This window comes from Phragmites australis, chromosome 1, assembly GCF_958298935.1.
Source record: "Phragmites australis chromosome 1, lpPhrAust1.1, whole genome shotgun sequence".
In the NCBI taxonomy this organism is placed as follows: domain Eukaryota; kingdom Viridiplantae; phylum Streptophyta; class Magnoliopsida; order Poales; family Poaceae; genus Phragmites; species Phragmites australis.
In genome coordinates, this window is record NC_084921.1 from 52,343,669 (window position 1) to 52,362,910 (window position 19,242).

At 39.6% G+C, this 19,242-nt stretch overlaps 1 protein-coding gene and 1 pseudogene across 1 annotated transcript; one reads left to right on the plus strand and one right to left on the minus strand.

Annotated features, from left to right (window-relative positions):
* Positions 1-494: 494 nt before the first annotated feature.
* On the plus strand, positions 495-3,064 carry LOC133926808 (uncharacterized). Its single transcript, XM_062372919.1, has 4 exons — positions 495-924; positions 1,911-2,018; positions 2,342-2,406; positions 2,575-3,064. Exons 1-4 carry the CDS (start codon positions 829-831, stop codon positions 2,720-2,722), a joined length of 417 nt encoding a protein of 138 aa, XP_062228903.1. The 5' UTR covers positions 495-828; the 3' UTR covers positions 2,723-3,064.
* A 5,700-nt stretch (positions 3,065-8,764) lies between these two features.
* LOC133926816 (structural maintenance of chromosomes protein 2-2-like) lies at positions 8,765-18,834 on the minus strand (annotated as a pseudogene).
* Positions 18,835-19,242: the final 408 nt, after the last annotated feature.

The window sequence follows — 19,242 nt, forward strand, 5'->3', positions numbered from 1 at the left end:
ATTAGTGAATTTTACAAGTTTTTTAGAAATTTATTTGAGGCCTAACAATTGCTAGAAGCTATAAAAGTAGCTCTTTTGGAGAATTTTAGTTTAAATTCTACACAGGATTTTTGGTGAATTTAATTAAAATGGGTTGCACATGAATTATGTAACACGTAAAAAAAATTTAAAATTTTTGGAGCAACATAACATCACTATTTTAAATTTTGAATAGAGAAGATAGAAGAGAAATTAAACTTCAGAGTATTGTTCACTGTGTTTATGTACTGTAGCTTACCGCCGTTTCAGAGACGTGTAAGCCTACTCATCTCTGAGAGTATGGTAAGAGTCTGTGGGACTGCTTACCGCTCTCTCAGGAGATAGTTAGGTCATTACCGCCTACTGAGAGGACGGTAGACGTCTAATTTTTTTTTTTATGAGAAATCTATTTATTTAAATTTTTAATCGAAAAAATATAAAAAATAAAAAAAAGCTCTGCTTGTTGCAGCCTCAGCGCGGTGCCTGCTGGTAGCGGGAACGGCAACGAGATCCGTGCGGCCGGGCTCCGGAGGCCCAGCCTTAACCACCCCTCGGCGCATCGAACGCAAAGCCCAACAAGAAAGGGACGGAAAAGAAAAGGAACGCAAAGCCCAATCCAAGCCAAAGACGGTCGTCTCCGGCGTCGGCGGCGGCCCGGGAGCAGCTTCCTTCCTCCGGCTGTCCGGCAAGGGGCGCACAGAGGCGTCCCACGAGCCGGAGAAGCCACGCACACCGCTTGTCTGCAGGCACGAGTTGGAGCCCGGCAGGTGCCTCTCGCGCTCCACCGGATTCTCCTTTGCCAAATCGTCTATGGCGGCGGCGGCGGGCGCTGTGATCCGGCGGTTTCACGCGGCGGCGGCGCAGCCCCCGCGCCTGACGAAGCTCGCGCTGCGCCCGCCCAAATGCGTGAGTCTCCGCTTCCCGGACAACCACCACCACCTCCTCCTCCTCCTTAGAACATCGACCTTAGCTAATTCCTGCGACTTTCTACTGCTCGTGTGGTGGTTAGTGTTCGATTTGGTTTGATCTAGAGTACTGCTCCCGTCTCAAATGTCAAGTTCACAACAACGGCGCGTCGGGGCACCGTTCTTCACCTGATATTTATCACGGCAACGCTGTCTTGCGACTGCGCCAATGTTGCTAATAATGTGGAGAGCTTCTGTGCAGATTATTCTTTGGTTGCCATGCATAGGAGTAGAACGAAATGCTCCTTATTGTTCACGGGGGAGAACTCGTTAGCGAAATATTATTTCTGTACTATGTCCGAAATGTGAATGTGTGACAAGAAACCCCCTATTTGCACTGGAATTGGTGTGAGATCATGCTGCGGTCAAGGTGGAACTCGCAATCTGTGTTAGGAGATATTGATCTGTCTCGCGTCTTTTTTTAAGTTCCGACCTTGTTTCGTTGTCTAGGTGTTTCCAAATCTGACCTTATCGCATCCATACTTTAGGACCATATGCATCTTATCTGGAAGAATTTGGTGTGTACATCTTGTGAGTGGGCAATTACTAACTGCTAGCAAGCAACTACTGTCACATCGATAGACAGATCATCCATACTGCAGCGTTACACGAGATTGTTTGCTGAAGAAACAGAATATATGTTTGACATTTGTATCCTGGTTGTTGATTATTTTATAGTCTATGATTTTAGCCATGTTTGCAACAAAATCACGAGAGTGCCACATTTTCGAAATATGATAACCACCCCAATAGAGCTCTTGTTAGTGCATGTGCATATTGTTCTTAAAATTGTAAGAGTCATTTTTTCCCCTTGATTTGCCACACTTTTGAGCTTGCAGCGAAATTTCTCTGGCATTAGTTGTATGATTGGTTAAGGTATGGGTTGTGTATCTGTTTTGAAGTGAACTGATGTCTGGTTCATCCCAGGTTGAGGTTGAATTTGCGGATGGTAGCTCATTTCATCTGTCAGCAGAGTTTCTCAGGGTATACAGCCCAGCAGCTGATAGCAAAATCAGATCAGTGGGCGGTGAAAAGGTAAGTTCCTAGTACACTTTATGCACCTCATGTTGAAGTAGGTCTTGAGCTTCTTGGTTAGTCCAAACAACAGATATCTATTTACATATAACTCGTAGCCATTGCTGTAGGGAGAAAAAACACGCTCTTGTAGCTTTTGAAGAGTAACTTTCCTGTGAATGAATCTGCAAATTTCCAGAGCTGTTGCCCTTCAATTCTGGAATGCAGATCATTCATATAAAATCCTCAACGTTGTCTTTAGGAGATTAATATATTGTTCTGGGTCTGCACTTCCCAAATATTCAGAGTTTTATGCTTTTACATTGGAAATTATGTCTGATCAGGTAATATTTGGGCGCCGTCATGTTGGAATAATGTCAGCTGAATCAGTAGGAAACTACGGAGTCAGGTGAGGGTCACAACAATTCATGGCACATGTTTCCCATATCATCTTGCAGAAGGAAATTAGTTATGACATTTCTATCAATTAGAAACATTTTTTTATTTTTATGTGCAAGTCTCATCCGTGACTTTTTTTTTTTGCGACGCTCATCCGTGACTTGTTGTTTGCATGTAGGATATTATTTGATGATTTGCACAAGACAGGGATTTTTACCTGGGATTACTTGCACCATCTGGGTTCGAACAAGTTCAGTCTGATGCGAAATTACATCAGAACTTTGAGAAAGCACGACCTTAGTCGGGATCCCCAAAGAAGGAAATGATGGAGCAATAGTCTCCAGACAAGTTCACATTGTGATTACTGAATCAAGCATGCCTACCATGTATCAAAAACTGCTCCCAGGATTGAGCGTTTAGATTTGAACACACAGCACAAGAAGATGATCAACTACTGCACAACAGTAACTGTGTTGACGATAGAAAGGGGTGATGAAAGTTTGTAGAAATTATATAGTTGGAGATGATTGACTTGTTGGAATTAGACACCTTTAGTTCTCACCATATGTTCTGCCAGATCTCTTCTATCAGATCTCATCATATGTTGACTGTTTACTCTATCAGATCTCTATTCTGCCAGATCTCTTCGGCTGAGTGGCCGCTATGAATTCATGCATGTAAGGATCGGTTGCCTCTTAACAGGGATGTATTAGAACACTTAGAATTAAGCTCTAAAATTTTTATAAAATAAGTCTATATCAATTTCTATCTAAATAGACTCTAAATTTATCTAGTGTGTCTACTCTATTTTTAAAAAAGTTTGTAACCTATATTCAACCCTAGCAAGCTACTTAGGAAGGTAAATATACTAAGATAGATTGTAATTATGTAAATACGAAAACGTGAGTAAGATAGTGAGCGTAAATTTAGCATAAGAGATTTTTATCATATGGTATTGATAACAAAAATATCATCCCTAATCTACGTTGAAGTTCTACTAAAGATATGATCATGGTCGTCAAAACTTTTAATGTCATGACTCTTAATCACCAAACCACAAAGATAAGGTTTACACCAAGCCGTTCTTTCGAACACTTGTCGTCGTCTTTACTTCAAAATTTGAGCCACCAAAATAAGGGTCTTCACATCTCGTACAAACTTCTTACCACCGTTTTACACCAAGTCAGATGATCAACAAGCTTGAGCCACCAAGATTTTAAGTGCCGACGTAACACTTAGTACAATATAAGATCATTATTTAATCTACTCTCTAGCCAGCAACACCACGGCAGGAAAATGATTTCCTAGCTTGGCATCTTGAGAAAAATGGCATCTTCTCTGTGAAGAGTGCATACAGGCTGGCTATGGACCTTCTGAGCCGGAAAGAAGGTGAGGTGGCGTCCAGTATTCGGCCAGATGGGAGAAATCTAGTTTGGCAATATATTTGGAAATGTCCGGTACCGCAAAAGGTTTGTATATTTGCTTGGTGAGCGGTGACAAATTGTTTAGCAACTCGAGATAATAAGTGTCGTCGTAAACTGGAGATGAACAATATATGTAGTGTTTGTGCCATTGAGAAGGAGGATGTTTACCATGCCTTATGCCGGTGCCCAAATGCTAGGGTGTTGTGGATGGCAATGAGAGAAGTTTGGCCCCTTCCTTCAGCTGAACAACTCTAAATTGAAGGTACGAACTGACTGCTATGTCTGTTAAATGAGATTTCGAACACTGATCGTATATTTGTGCTGATGTTGCTGTGGCGTATCTGGCATGTACGGAATGAGTTGGTGCACTATAAGCTGGCTCCGTCGGTGGAGGTGTCCAGGCGATTCTTGGAAAGCTATGTCCAATCTTTTTTGTTGATCAAGCAAGACCCTCACCGGGACATCGTGAAAGGAAAGCAGGTTATTGGGCAGCCTGTAGCTGAAATTCATAGGCTGCGCCGTAGTACTGAGACTCAACCTCAGGTGCTGAAACACTGGACCAGGCCACCTACTGGTTGGCACACGCTGAGTGTGGATGGGTCGTTCTCTGCCCAGAATGGTGGAGTCGGAATTGGTATGATTGTGTGACTGTCATGGGCAGACAATAATCACTGCTTCTAGGCCATTGTCTCAATGCATGGAGGCGTTGGAGGCGGAACTTGTGGCCTATTTGGAGGGGATTGTGCTGGCGCAGTAGTATGTGTCCACGCCATTAATTGTGGAGACGGATAGTGTGAATGTGTTACGCCTAGCGGATGCACGTGAAGAGGATAGATCAAGTCTTGCCCATATTGTGAGGGGGCTAAAGTTTTTGCGTTCTAATGGTAGGGCTTTGGAGTTTAGGAAAATTGCTCGTAGTCATAATAGAGTTTGCCATGAGTTAGCAAATCATGGCCGTACTCATGGTATGTCCATGATATGGGAAGGTCAGTCGGTGAATTTTGTTTCTCATCTTGTTGAAGATGACTATATAACTTCTGGAGTTGAGTAATATATTTCCTTTCCCCGCAAAAAAAAAACTCTCTTAAGGTTTATTAGCACTAATCACCCACTAATCATATGCTTAATTGCATCAAATGATCACTTTAAATACTTTGGTAGTTTGGATGTTTTCTCAAGTGTCTAGGTCTTTTATAAACTCTAGCACCTTTAAATGATCAAGTGAGGGGTATTTATAGTCTTAACCCCACAAACTAGTCGTTGATCCAATGACTCAAACTAATTGTGAACATCGGATGATCCGATATCAATAGTAGTACTCGCATTGGACCATTCGGTGTATATAATAATACAAACTAGCTGTTGAAACTCTACTCAAACCCATTTATGAACACCAGATGTTCTATGTATACTTCAACTCCATCACCAGATCTTTCGGTGTGTATACTTGAGCCAAGCGAGCCACTTCTTCTGCACTGTTCATTGTCCGGCGTATAGATATTCAGAGCACCGGACCATCTGGTATGTAGAACTTCAATCTTCAACAGTTGCAGCCTCCTCTGGAACAAATGATTCGATAAATTCTCCTCTGTATGCAACGGACCATCTGGTGTATAGAATTCCTTCTGCTACCCAAAATCACAACTCCTATAAAATACTCTGATGTATAAAAATACTCTGGTGAGTATAAGTATCGAACCACCCGATGTGTACAAACTTAAGCTCCTTTTGCTGAAAACACTCCAGTGAGTATGACTCTCTAATTACTTAGATATCCGTTGTGTTATTTTTTTTTAAATATCAGACCATCCGGTGAGTGTAATTTTTTTTGAACTCGTCTAATTCAAACTTTCTTGAGTTCGACTTTGATAGCTTCTTTATATATAACATCCATAAAATATATTAAAATATATACTTAACAAATATATTAATCTTATTAACTATGTTATCATTAATCATTAAAATTACATACATACTAAAAGAGTTATGTTCACTGCAATGCAGCCAGAGTCCAAAAATACTTGTACGATTACGTGGATGTATCACCTTTTACTTTGTTTAGACGAGGTGTACAACAATTTCACATTGGTTAATTAAGACTTGCCAGAGCGTCACCCCTAGCCCCCTTGCAGCTTGCGATCTCCCATTTGATTGCAGGACGATTGTTCGGAACCGGCCATAGCCTCCGCGAGCCCGTGTGTTCGTAGCAACACAACGTTTTATTACTTGGAAGCTGTCTGCTGATTTTTTTATATACTTTATGAAGCAGTGCACGCTTTTCACCATTAGTTTTTTATAAAAGTATTTGCCATTGTAGCTAGAGAATTTTGAAAACAAACGAATGTAAATACTTTTAGCGTGCTAATGCTCAAACTTTATGAATACTGTGTACTTACAGCTACACAGATTTAACAGCTCTCTTCACTCATTACAGCTACACAGAGGGTTTGTCCGTGTGTGTTGGATATCTGAATCATTCATCGTCAAGGATAAAGCCTCATACAGATTCTAAGCATATTCTCCTCGTATGCTGAACCAACAGGTATGCCAAAATCTGCTGTACCACATGACATAAGGACAAATCGTCACATATAAATAGTGGATTCAATTTCCCTCCATTCAAAATAATGGTCTTTTGTCGCTCCAAAAATTCTAATTTTTTTACATATTTTATAATCTATGTACAACCCATTTTAATTGAGTTTACCAAACAAACCTGTGTACCATTTAAACTAAAATTCTCTAAAAAAAAGTCTACTTTTTTATAACTTATAGCAATTGTTAGGACTCAAATAAATTGCTAAAAATCTAGAAAATTTACTAATACTCTTCTTATAAGATGGACTAATTTTTAGAATTATTTTTAATCCTAGATTATATGGTGAAAAAGAAATTTCCTTTGTAATGCTCAATTTATATGCATTTTTATTATTTATGGTTAGTGATGATTAGTGGTTATTAAATATTTCTCGTTTAACATTAGTTATAATTAGATGTTATTAACCATAGCTAATTATTATTATGAGTATTTAGTGATTACTATCCATAATTTAAGTTATGATTAACTGAAATTAGTAATGATTATTATTCATTAGCATAGTTTGTTGATAATAACAAATATAAAATTATTATTTTTGTAAAATAATTAAGTTATACATTGATATAATATATGTCTTTTAAACAATTAAACATATTCTCGTACCATACGATACATCCAAACAAATACATTTATGTACTATCCCATATATCTAACATAAGCGTGGTAGCGAGGAGAATTCCCGCGGGGATTGAGTAACCATCCCCACCCCTGATTGGGGGAAATTTCCCCTCTCCGTCCCGTGGGGGAGAAAATTCTCTCATCCACACCCCACGTAGGGAATGTGTACTCGATGGGTTCCCGTCCTCATATAGACAACATGGCGAAGGACGACCGACGCGCCTGCTGCTCCACGGTGAAGGGCAAGTTGGACTTTAGTTAATCTATTTCTTACATATATGGGCCATGAGTTTAGGAATTTTAGGAAATCGAACGTGCAGGGAAACAAGGATGGAGGATAGAGAACCATTCTCGCCCCGACCATACCGATGAGGATTACTTTTCTGCTATTAAACCTGCTGCGAAGGGAAAATTGGTCTCATCTCCGCCCTCTAATAGAATAATTTTATGTTAGGGAACAAGGATCGAAGCCCATTGACATCCCTAATCTAACCAAATAAACTACTTGTGCCAACTTATTCAGAGCCATACCGACGAGAACTGTTGCATTCAATTTTATTCGACCAATCAAACACTAAACACTAACTTAGTATCTCTTCTTTTCTGTCCGTTAGGTCTTGCCTACTCTTAGGCTCTGTACAGACGTGCTCTATCTTTGAGCTTTTAATAAATCTTTTTCAACAGAGTTCTTAAAAAAAACGCAATGTTTCGTAGCGGAGGGGTGGAACCGTGGAAGGATGGCGAATGAAGGATGCTGGGATTCTTCGAGACAGGATGCCGGGATTCCGCCGGTCGGTTATTGATACTTCGACAGGAAGGTTGGCACCTGAACATATCCCGAGCGTATACATTATATGGTTTCAGAATAATCTATTTTTAAGAAAAAATTGTAACGTAGAGGGCCAAAATATACATATATAAAAGCAGCAATAAATACTCCTCGCATTTTGACATCTGGAATTTTGAAACAAATTCAGGAGCAAAAACGGAGGCACCTAGACACGGCAGTAGCTTTAGATGCTTCTGTTTTGCTCCTAAGGCCGTGGCGGAGATGGATGGAGCAGGGAGAAAAAAAACAGTTTCACCGTGACATATATACACTCGATCATGGTCGCAAACAAAGCAAAAGGGCAGCAGAAAACTTTCCGTTGAGATGTACAATCCGTTGCATCAAGTAAACATATTGCAAGAGTATAAGAGTATAATCTTGTGGCGTTTCTTTCTGCAATGCAGCAAAGAAAAACAAATTAGGTATGTTTGGCAGAACTCTGCCTTCACAAATTCCGCAAGTTAGGACCAACTTAAGAATTTATAGAGCTAGAGCTATAAATACACTAAAGATGTTTAGACAAACTATTTTATTTCTATTTAGTCTAAAAATAAAGACTTAAACCACTTAATTTTAACTTACAAACATAGGAAATGATGTAAAGCTTGGAGCTAAAACTCTAACTAACAAGGTCTTATGGCCTGTTTAGATAAAGCTATGGCTTCAGAGCTTCTAGCTGCTAAAAAGCGACTTTAGCTGTTGAATTTTAATTATTGATTTTTATAATAAACTTTTAACTTCTCAGTACAATTAAAAGACAAAAAAGCCCGTCAAAATCTACTTTTCAGCTTTTAGTTTATTTTAAACATAACCACTTACTTAAGCAGCCAAAAACAAACAGAAAAGGCAGTGCTAGAAAACAACAGTTTCGATAGTTTCTGACTTTTTTTTAAGGAAAAGCTGAAAAAAAACCATATCCAACCGGGGTTAGTACGTCACAACAAACCATGATAATAGATGGCCACTGCACACCATGCTAGGCACATCATGTCAGTACGCTACGGTGTTCAAACTTCTAAACGAAATGGTTCAACCGCTAATTACACGATCCGTCAGATCAAAGTACATACAGCAAAGACGGCTGACGAGGTCATGAACGTAATGGCATGAGTCAAGGGTTACAGCGCCTATTTTGATGCCATGGCCTGAAGCGAGGAGCTCGACACATTTTTGCCGCAACAGCACCAAGTAATAGCACCCATAAGTTAGCAAACCATTTGGCAACCTAGTAATTGTGAAGTTCAGCTTCATAGAATCACGCTCCTGCATTATTAGGACACAGTAAAGAGTAGAAAAACTTGTAATTATAATAGCTTCTGTAAATGACAGCTTCAGAATTGTACGCTTAGTTTCTGGTTCAGAACATACCTTCAGAAGATACATGGTGTATAAACCGATCATCTCTGTTTCGAAGGGACCGTTCGTGTCACAGTGGACACACCATCAACAAATTTTGTTCGGAATATCACATTAGCGTTGTTGAACATACCCTCTTTCAGTGAGACAACTATGAACTGCGAAGGCAGATGTCGCAGCATCTGAATTGGGAGTACACAAGGAAACCAACTTTTCAGAAACCAGTAGTGGCAAGGGACTCGTTACCCTGTAAATCTTTGTCATTTGAAACAAAGTTCACCAGCTATAAATTTAAATGCAATACCCTCCCCACCTACTGTAATACACATAATTATGAATTGTTATAGAACTGCATCATTTGGATTACCTGTGAATGTGGAAATGAGCCTTGATCATTCTACCAATGTTTTGGGTATGGCTCAGATCCAGGGCAGCATCAATCTGCAGCGCATAAACATCCAGCTCAGAAGAAAACGACTACTTTCCCAAGGCAATTCCTATCATGTCTAACTAAACCAATCAAATGGCTGAGAAATCAGACACACAAGACTACAAGAAATCATAATAAAATATCCTTCCCAAAACCATGGATTCCTAACTACATTGTTATGAAATGAACAAAGGCCCAAATTAGACTGAAATAAGTCTTCTAAATAAACCAATCTTTTCTCAAACGCACAGGAGAGCTGCGTTTCATTCCATTATAGAGCAAGAAAATAAGGTACAACAACAGAACCCACACCAAAGAGAGAAAAGAACAAGAGAAAAACAACAGAGGCAAGAGCACCCGAAAAAAACAAGAGAAAAAATAAGAAACAGGACACGAAAAGAAAAAAAAACAAGAATAAAAAACAAACTACTGCCCAGATAATAAGGCACCGAGATGCATAGCACCAACCGCACACCAAAGGGAACTCTTACCAGCAACCGAAAGCACTCTATAAAGCTCTCTTTTTTGCTAAAAAAAAATCTATCCATATTAGCACAGAAGCCCCAGTAGTTCTGGTCATCATAACACTTTTCAGTTCTTTCAGTTCATGGCATACCTGCTGGACCAGAACCACTTTATCCAACAAAGGAGACCCTAGCATGAGAACAACTTGCAATGGTACAATGTGGTATCAGTCCTCCCTAATACATAACGTGGCCTACTCGGTCTTCACCTCATTGTGTATAAAATTGAGCAAGACTAATAGGTTTGCCAACTAGGTGGAATCATGCTTTGAATAGTTGCTTTAGTCTAACTTCTCACTATTGATCATTTCCGGTTTTCAAATATCTTCAAGTAACTGATCTCATGAATGTTTCATCAGTTTAATAGCATTGAAGCTGACTTTGCTAAAGTTTCAGTGAAACATCTTTCGCAAAATTGGCCTATCGTATTTCCTGTGCAACACTGCCTTAGTCTTGCTAACGAGGCAAAGTTATGTTTGCTCATGAGTCATGACAACAGTACATAAAAGTGGTAAGGAATTTAAATCACAAACAATATGCAGACATACCTCATCTAATATGTAAAGCGGTGCAGGTTTGAAAAGAAGCAGCGCCAGGATAAGACTAAGAGCAAGAAGGGAGCGTTGCCCTCCACTAAGTTCAGATAGAGACTGCTTCCAAATTGTCCCAAACGCCACACGAACTTCAAGACCATCCAAGAAAGTACCACCTTCAGGAGGTTCAAGTTTTGCCATTGTACCAGGTAAAAGAGTACTGAATATAGATCCAAAATCACTATGGAAATAGGATGGAGAGGTTAGACACCAACTTGCGTATTTACGAATAAAAGAATAACATCACACTTGGACTAAGCAACAACAACAACAAAGCCTTTTAGTCCCAAGCAAGTTGGGATAGGGTAACACTTGGACTAAGCCCTAAGCAATATTTTATGCACCGGCGCATCTGATGGAAAAATAATGTTATTAGAGGGGGGAAATGAAAAAAAACCCCAAAAGTCACTTGGATTTTGATTTTCCCCCCCAAAAGTTGTTTTGTTGCAAAAAATCCACTAAAGGTTTGGTTTTGTTGCAAAAACACCCCCAAAAATTCAAAACAATTTAAACAAAATCACAAAAATTTCTAAAAAAAACTAGAGACAATTCTAAGACCTTTTGTGAAATTTGTTTTCAAAAATAATATCCTTTGCATCATATTTCATGGAGAGTAAGTTTGAAAAAAAAAAGAAAAACGCGCAACTCATTTATTAATTCGAGTTAAATGCATAGTTAATTATTTACTAATCCAAAAATCATGAAACAAATTTTTTTAATCTTCTTACATGACCCTCTATCTTCTAAAAATACATGAAATTCTGAAATAGTTATTGTAACGTGCAGGATTGAGTAAATGTGTTGCAGATAGATTAATTCATAACTAATCCAACACCCCCAAAATTAGTGAAACCATTTTTATTAGTTTACTTAAACAATTATTTGTGTAGGAAAAATAATGGTAGACATGACAAAGTTAAAATAACATGAGTTAATAAATGAGCTGCACATTTTTCTTTTTTTTCCAAACTTCCTCTCCATGAAATATGATGCAAAGGATATTATTTTTGAAAACAAATTTCACAGAACGTCTAGAATTGTCTCTAGTTTTTTTTAGAATTTTTTGTGATTTTTTATTTTTTTAATTTTTGGTGGGTTTTTTGCAACAAAATCAAACTTTTGGGAGGTTTTTTTGCAACAAAACAACTTTTAGGGGGGGAAAGTCAAAATCCAAGTGACATTGGGGGGGGGGGTTGCATTTTTCCCTATTAGAGGATTGATATACTGACTTGTTTACTTTGAGCCATGTGACTTTCAAGGTCTTTCTTCTTCTCATCCAACTCTTCTATCACGTTCTTGATTTTTGCCTTGTCATTCTACAGATGACAAAAGGTACATGTGAGCTGCTATCAAAATCATTCCCAGGTTACAGGATGACTATACATATGGACCCACCTCGATGATGTTTTTCTTTGACATCAAATCGTTGTACTCATCCTCTGCCTTCTCAAACATTGCCATAACTTTCTTATTGACCCTCTTCTTAAGACTGCATTTAGTAGGTAATGATAAGCGGTGCTTGCGTTGCAAATTACTCCCTCCGTTCAAGAATACAAGGCGTATTTTATTGTGGCACGGTATTCAAAATTAGACTTTGACCATTGTTTTCTCACAAAATATACCATTTATAGCTACAAAAAATATAGTGTGAAAGTATTTTCAAATATGAATCTAGTTATTTAATTTTTATACACTAAGGATACTTATAATTTGACTAATTATTGGTCAAAATATACAAAGTTTGACTTTTTCAAAATAAAATACACCTTGTATTTTTTAACGGAGGAAGTATACAGTTAAGCAATTGATATGGATACATTATTCAGAAGCACAAGCATCACCTGATAATTCAAAATTCATAGTGAGTCATGGAGCTAATAGAACCATCAGATGTACCTGGATTGTTGAGTTCGAAGATTTTCAAGCTCCTCTCGTGCTTTATGAGGTTCACAAGATGCGAAGTCATAAATCATAATCTGTACCACTTTTTCCAAACAACTGTTTCTCAGTTGCAATCCAACTATACTTCACCACTAGCTTATCAACTTTTGAAGAGCAGTCCTTCTGTTCTATCTCCATCCTCTTAACCTAATATGTTATTCAGATATAAAAGCCTGCTCAAGCAATCAATTATAAAACAGAAATATGCATCAGATATTACAACCGACAACTACCTCATTTTCCATTTTTTTCATTTCAACATTTGAATCACCTAATTGCTATTAAAGTTTTTGCTGCTCCTTGGTCATGTTGTTTATCTGTGAGTCGCATTCCTTCAGTTTAGAACACCCAGCATCAAGCTCATGTTCAGCTTGATCGTAGTCTTGCTTTATGGAAGTCACCTGCATTCCGTAAGTGAAGCACAACAGCATATTTAATTAATGAAATGTGGAAGTTGGTAGAAACACCAGGCACAAAGAAACTATCACACAGCAACTTGCACTACCTTGTCCTTTTGTTTATCCAAGGTTTCAGACAGAGTAGTAATTTGAGCTTTTGAAGTCAGTAATTGGTCTTCTAGCACAGCAAGTTCATTAGCAACTGCATCCTTCTCCATAATATGTCTCTCCCTCTCACTTTCATAAGCCTATCTCAAATATGCAATAAGAGACAATGAAATATGGTAAAAGATTTAATCGTCAAGATTACTGTTCAAGTAAATGGAAAAGAATGAAGTCACAGACCGTATAACACCAGAAATTCAACAGAATTGAAATGTTACATACTCTTCCTGTTATGTGATGGAATTACTGTTCACATGTGTGGACAGTACCATTGTTGCTGTGGTGGTTACTGTAGCACTCGATTAGTTGATGTTACGGTAGGAGATCAAGCATTGCAATTTAATTAGGAGATAAGTTTGGTAGGAGTTGGATTTAGTTTGGTTAGGAGATAAGTTTGATTTAATTTTCAATTCAATAGGGGATAAGTTTGGTAAGTTAGGATTTGAAGTTGATTTAGGACTGTAATCTCCCCTCTCTATATAAAGGGGTAGCCGTGCGTCATTGTAATCAAGCAACAAGAATAGATCTAGTTCTCAATCCCCTTCTCTAGTCTCTCCCAATATGTTGTCTCCCCAATCTATGGTCTAATCTCCCCCCTAGCAACCGACGTCGCCCGGCTATCTTCACGGCGGATGATTACCATAACACACAGGTAGCTATCTAGCCTCTGCACCGAAACTAAACAGATGATTCTGCAATCTTGCATGTTTCTTCAGCAAGAGCTTTCAATTAACTCATGGCAGTCAATGAAATTCTAAATTTTCAGCAATAAGCAGCCTAAAGAAAGTATCCTACCTATCTCCATCTAACTGATTATATGTATCAAGACATAAGACTGCCTATATCAAGACATATACTATCTATATTGAAAATGCTCTAGAGAATTTGTAAGCAATAAATCACTTATGGCAACAATTAAACAGAAAGAACCTTTAGTTGCTTCGACATGGACTGCACCTCTGATTTCAATGATTTGATCTTTTTCTCCAGAGCTTTGAATCTACCTTCACGCTCAGTGCCATAAGTCTTGATTGTTTTTTCTAACCCAGAGACAGTAGATACACATTTTTCATACTGTGCTTGCTTTTCGGTCAACTCTTGTTATGATTCCTGAAGCTCTTATTCAACTTTTTTTACAAGTTCACCTAACTGAAGTATAAATACAACAATTGTTAATTGAGTTTGAAGTGGAAAATGGTAAGGCAACCATATCGATGGTGTAAGATAATACCTTGTGATGCTCATTTTGCTGAACTCTGTTTTGAAATAATGAGAGATCATATGACTTGAGTTCAAACTGAGATTTCAACTCTGTGTACTTTTTCTGCAGAGGTAAAAGTGCCGCAATCTAGAAAACAAGGTAGATTAGAATTTCTAGAAATAAAATTCAACGTAAGTTACATAACCAAAATATAACATGTTCAGTAGCAATGAAGAGAGATAATCAATATAGACCAACACAATAACACAGGCTTGATTATCTAGGAAATCTAATCAACTGCAAATTAAATGACAGCACTGTGAATGAAATATATTTCTATTATAGTGCATGCATGCTAAAGGTATGTACCATTACAAGAATTACAGTGCAAACAGTATTTTGTCGTTAAGTATTTGACAACATAGATGTGCAATCATGTTTCATGATTTTCTGTCTTATGTGGACACATATATATAATATGAATTTACAAGCTTTATAAATATTAATATGTGGAAACATAAACATAGATGAAAACAGCTCTTTAATGGCAAAAGGTGGTTGGTGGATGTGTGAATTTGGAGAGTCCTACAAATTAAATAGGGAACAGGAAGAAGAATAAAATTCATGACTGGCATTGTGCATTTAGTGAATACCTTCTGCTCAATGACAGAGAGCCTTTTCTCATGATTGGTGAGATCACCCTAAGCTTTAGCTAATTCATGGAGTTTCCTTAACACTTTTCCACGATCACTGCATTATTATGGTAGTTGTTACCAAGGGAAATGACAAATGTGTTTATCTGATCACAGTAATCCAGGATAGTTATTTAACTTTCTGACAACCATCTACTTATAACCAGCAAGAACAATGACAATCCAAAAACAAGCATGCGTGCTGCGAGTTTCATCTATTCAATCCAAAACAATTAAGAGCGTCTGATGAGCATTTCGGTCCTAGACTCCCTAAAAAATGCTGGAAAAAACACTGTTCTTCGTAGAAAAAAGCATTTGCGCAATTTCAAAGAAAAAGTATATCACAGGAACATCCAATACCAAATTCAACAACAAAAAACAAGACTCATGTCTAAATAATAACACTAAGTAAAATATGATAACTAACATGTTACCTGTTACTTCCTCCAGTCAAAGTACCACTAGGCTTAAAAGTGTCACCTTCAAGAGTCACACTAGTACAGCCAACTTCTCTATTAAATGTAACCTGTGTCAAGAAGAGAATTAACTGTGACAGTATAAACCACATAATTTGTATTATACCAGGCTAACATTAACGTAACTAAACTTATTTCTGGAAAAAAAAAAACAGCATTACGTCCTTTGCGGCCTCCATGTTACGGCAAACAAATGTTGCACCAGCGAGAGAGAGAGAGAGAGAGAGAGAGAGAGAGAGAGAGAGAGAGAGAGAGAGAGGGAGGGAGGGAGGGAGGGAGGGAGGGAGGGAGAGAGAGAGAGACATGGTTTTTAAGACGGTAAGGCGAGGCATGGCGAGCCAACCCCTTCCAATCACCTAGGCGTTCGAAATAAAATTTAGCATATCTAGCAACTGACATCAGTGCCATCACCTTCTCAGTGCCCTTTTCCTCAGATTTCAGGGTTTCCTCTTGATTATTCATCACTGAAGTTTCCTTAATAAGTGCATGTGATAGCTTATCTACTTTATCTGACAAAGCCTTCATCTCACCACAGAGTTTAGTTTCCTTTTCAGCAGCCAAGGTAGATACTCTTGTCCATTTCCTGTATGTCTGCTTTTAGCTTTTCTGTTCTTTCATCCAGCTCAAAAATCTTTGCCCTGATTTGTTTGACATCATTGAGTGCACCATCTCGCACTCTCTCAGCCTGAACAAACTCGTAAGCAATGCAGAATCTTTTGAGTAGATCTAGTTCGACATTGCCATTGGCCCATTTCATGTACTGGCATCGCTCTTTTCTAAGCTTCTCTAGTGCAGGAAGGATTTCAACATCAAGGAGTTTATTGATCTCATCAACTTTATTCTGCTTCTTCTCAAGTGTCTTAAGAGCAGATTCTTTCTTCATTTCGTACATTCTTGTGCCTGCCGCCTCTTCTAACATGGACAAAATTTCTGGAGGCTTCATGTTCAGCACTTTTGTTATGCGCCCTTGCATAATTAGAAAGTGGGGATTGTTTACATTAAGCTGCACTGCATGGAAAAGGGCCTGCACCCGGGAAGGTTGTGCGAGATGGCCATTGATAAGGTATTTGTTCCATCCACCAACTACAATCTACAAATACAGGACAGTAATTAACTGATACCCAGTAAACTTGGGACGAATTTGGTCCACAGGAAACACCACGGATTATTAAAAAAAAAGGTGGAACCAAAATGCAAAAGATATGTGTTTACTCAACTAATCAAGCAAAATGAGATGAGAAGATCAATAGATGTACTAAAATCGTGAACGATACCTATATAGTAAATTAAGAACCATAAAGCATAACTGTCCATACACCACTGAGACTAAGTGTTCGACTCAAACAATGGGTCAGCTAGAACACCTTAACAAATCAGAACAAATCCAACTTCATAGTTCAGACATTGCAATCCCAAATCCTTGCAATCTAAAACTAACCAAATCAGCCCTACATGAACAAAAACTAACTAGTAAACCCATTTAAACTCTTGGATCAAAAGATCTACCAACTCTAAGCCTCAAACAGATACCCTTTTCATTAACAACCCACATTCCTTCAAAACAGCCAACTCCATAATTGATATATCCAACCTTTCAGTATCCTAACCATCCAAATCTGCCACCAACCCATAAAAACTAAAACAGCATACAACCGTCTGAACCCTGGTATTGATAAATTCAACAACTGTAGGCCTTGCAGGCAGTGTTACCTGGACACCCGTGTCTAAATTCATTTGCCGAATCGGACACCCCGAATCCGAGTCGGATTCCGAGTTGTATTTCGCGTATCCAAATTTTCTTTGCCGAATCAGACACTCGAGTCCGAGTCGGATTCCGACACCCGTGTCCGTGTCCAGGTAACACTGCTTGCAGGGTCAAATTACAGCTGAACTCCCAAAATATCAAAAGGCCAGCTCTCCACAAATCGACACCATATCACACTACTATCATTACAACCAAACTCCTAAAATCGCCTCAAAATTCCAGCTGCGGACACAGCAAATCAAAAAACGTTTAGGCAATCTGAAAGAAGTGTTTGATCATTACAATCCCTGGCTCCTTGCAATCTGAAACTATCGAAATCTGCTCTAGATACACAAAAATTAACAAATACACCCATTTACACTCATAACCAACATATCAACCAATTGTAAGCCCCAAATTGATACGATTATTTAGCAAAAACACTAAATCCCTTCGAAAATCCAACTCTACAATCGCCATATCCATTCTCAGCGTCCAAACCATACAAAGCTGCTTCCAGTCCACAGAAACCAAAACAGCATGCAACCACTTGAACCCTGGCATCGAGAAATTCAACAACTCTGAGACTTGAAGGCCAAAATCACAACTGAACTCCTGAAATGCCCTAATAAGGTCAGCTGTCCACACTCAGCAACGACCCAAATTATCTACATATCCGTAGAACCAAAATCCCCTCAAAATACCAGCTGCAGACCTTACAAATCACCATCTCCCTACGCCCCCAAACCACCTCAATCAGCAGCTCATCTTCAGAGACTACACATAAACCCACTATAACTCATCAGCAAACAAATAGTGCCGATTTTGAGAACATGCTAAGGGCAAAACTGTAGCGTAAGCCCTAAATCGCATCACAAAATTCCCCACGCAGCTCAAAAACGCACGAGCATAGCATGGAGAAACTTCAGAAGGTGGCATGGCATAACGGAGGATGCGGCAAGGATGTGTAACCTGGCGCGTGACGCTGATCTCGGGCGAGTCCTCGTAGCCGAGCGGGGAGCGGGAGCGGTCGGAGTTGTCAAAGACGATGGAGACTGTGGCCTTGGTGACGCCGGCCTGGCCCTGCTTGTAGACGAGCTCCTGAAGCGAGGCTGCGCGCACCTGGCGGAGGTCAGTGATGCCGAGCACGAAGCAGATGGAGTCGAGGGTGTTGGATTTGCCGGAGCCGTTGAGCCCGGTTATGGCGTTGAACAGCGGGTCGAACCCCGACACCACCGTCCGCCCCGCGTACGACGTGAACCCCTCCAGGGTTACCTCCTTGATGTGCATCTCGCCGCCCGCCGGTGGCTTCGCCGGCCCGAAGATCGGGCTAGGGTTTGGGGTTTGGGCGGGAAATTTTCGAGGCGTCGGGGCCTTCGCCCTTCCGGGGGTTGGAGATTTCGAAATGTTCGAGGTGGACGGGTCAGGCATGGGAAGGAGGGGCGCGTCACCCCGTCTGAAGTGAACTGGCGGGGGCGACCGAGTGGAGATCAGTGATGCCGAGTCAGTGAGAGTTTTTTTATTTTTATATTTTTTTAGTTTAAATTTAAATAAATAGATTCCCGGCGAAAAGATTTGCAAAAGTAGCCGCCCACCGTCCTCTCAGAGGGCTGCATCCCTCTCAGAGGGCAGGTACGGGGCTAACCGCCCCCTGAGAGGGCGGTAGGCCTTCCCGCCCGGGCCCCCCTGCTTACCGCCCCCTCACGGGGCGGGTAGAGGTCCTTTAAGAGCTCCTCCCGTCCGCCGCCTCGCGCCGGCCCCCCTGCGCCGTGAGTCTATAAAAACCCCGAAAATTAGAGAAAAAACCAGAAAATTCGGAAAAAAAGAAAAGTTGAGAAGAGAGAGGAGAAGAGAGG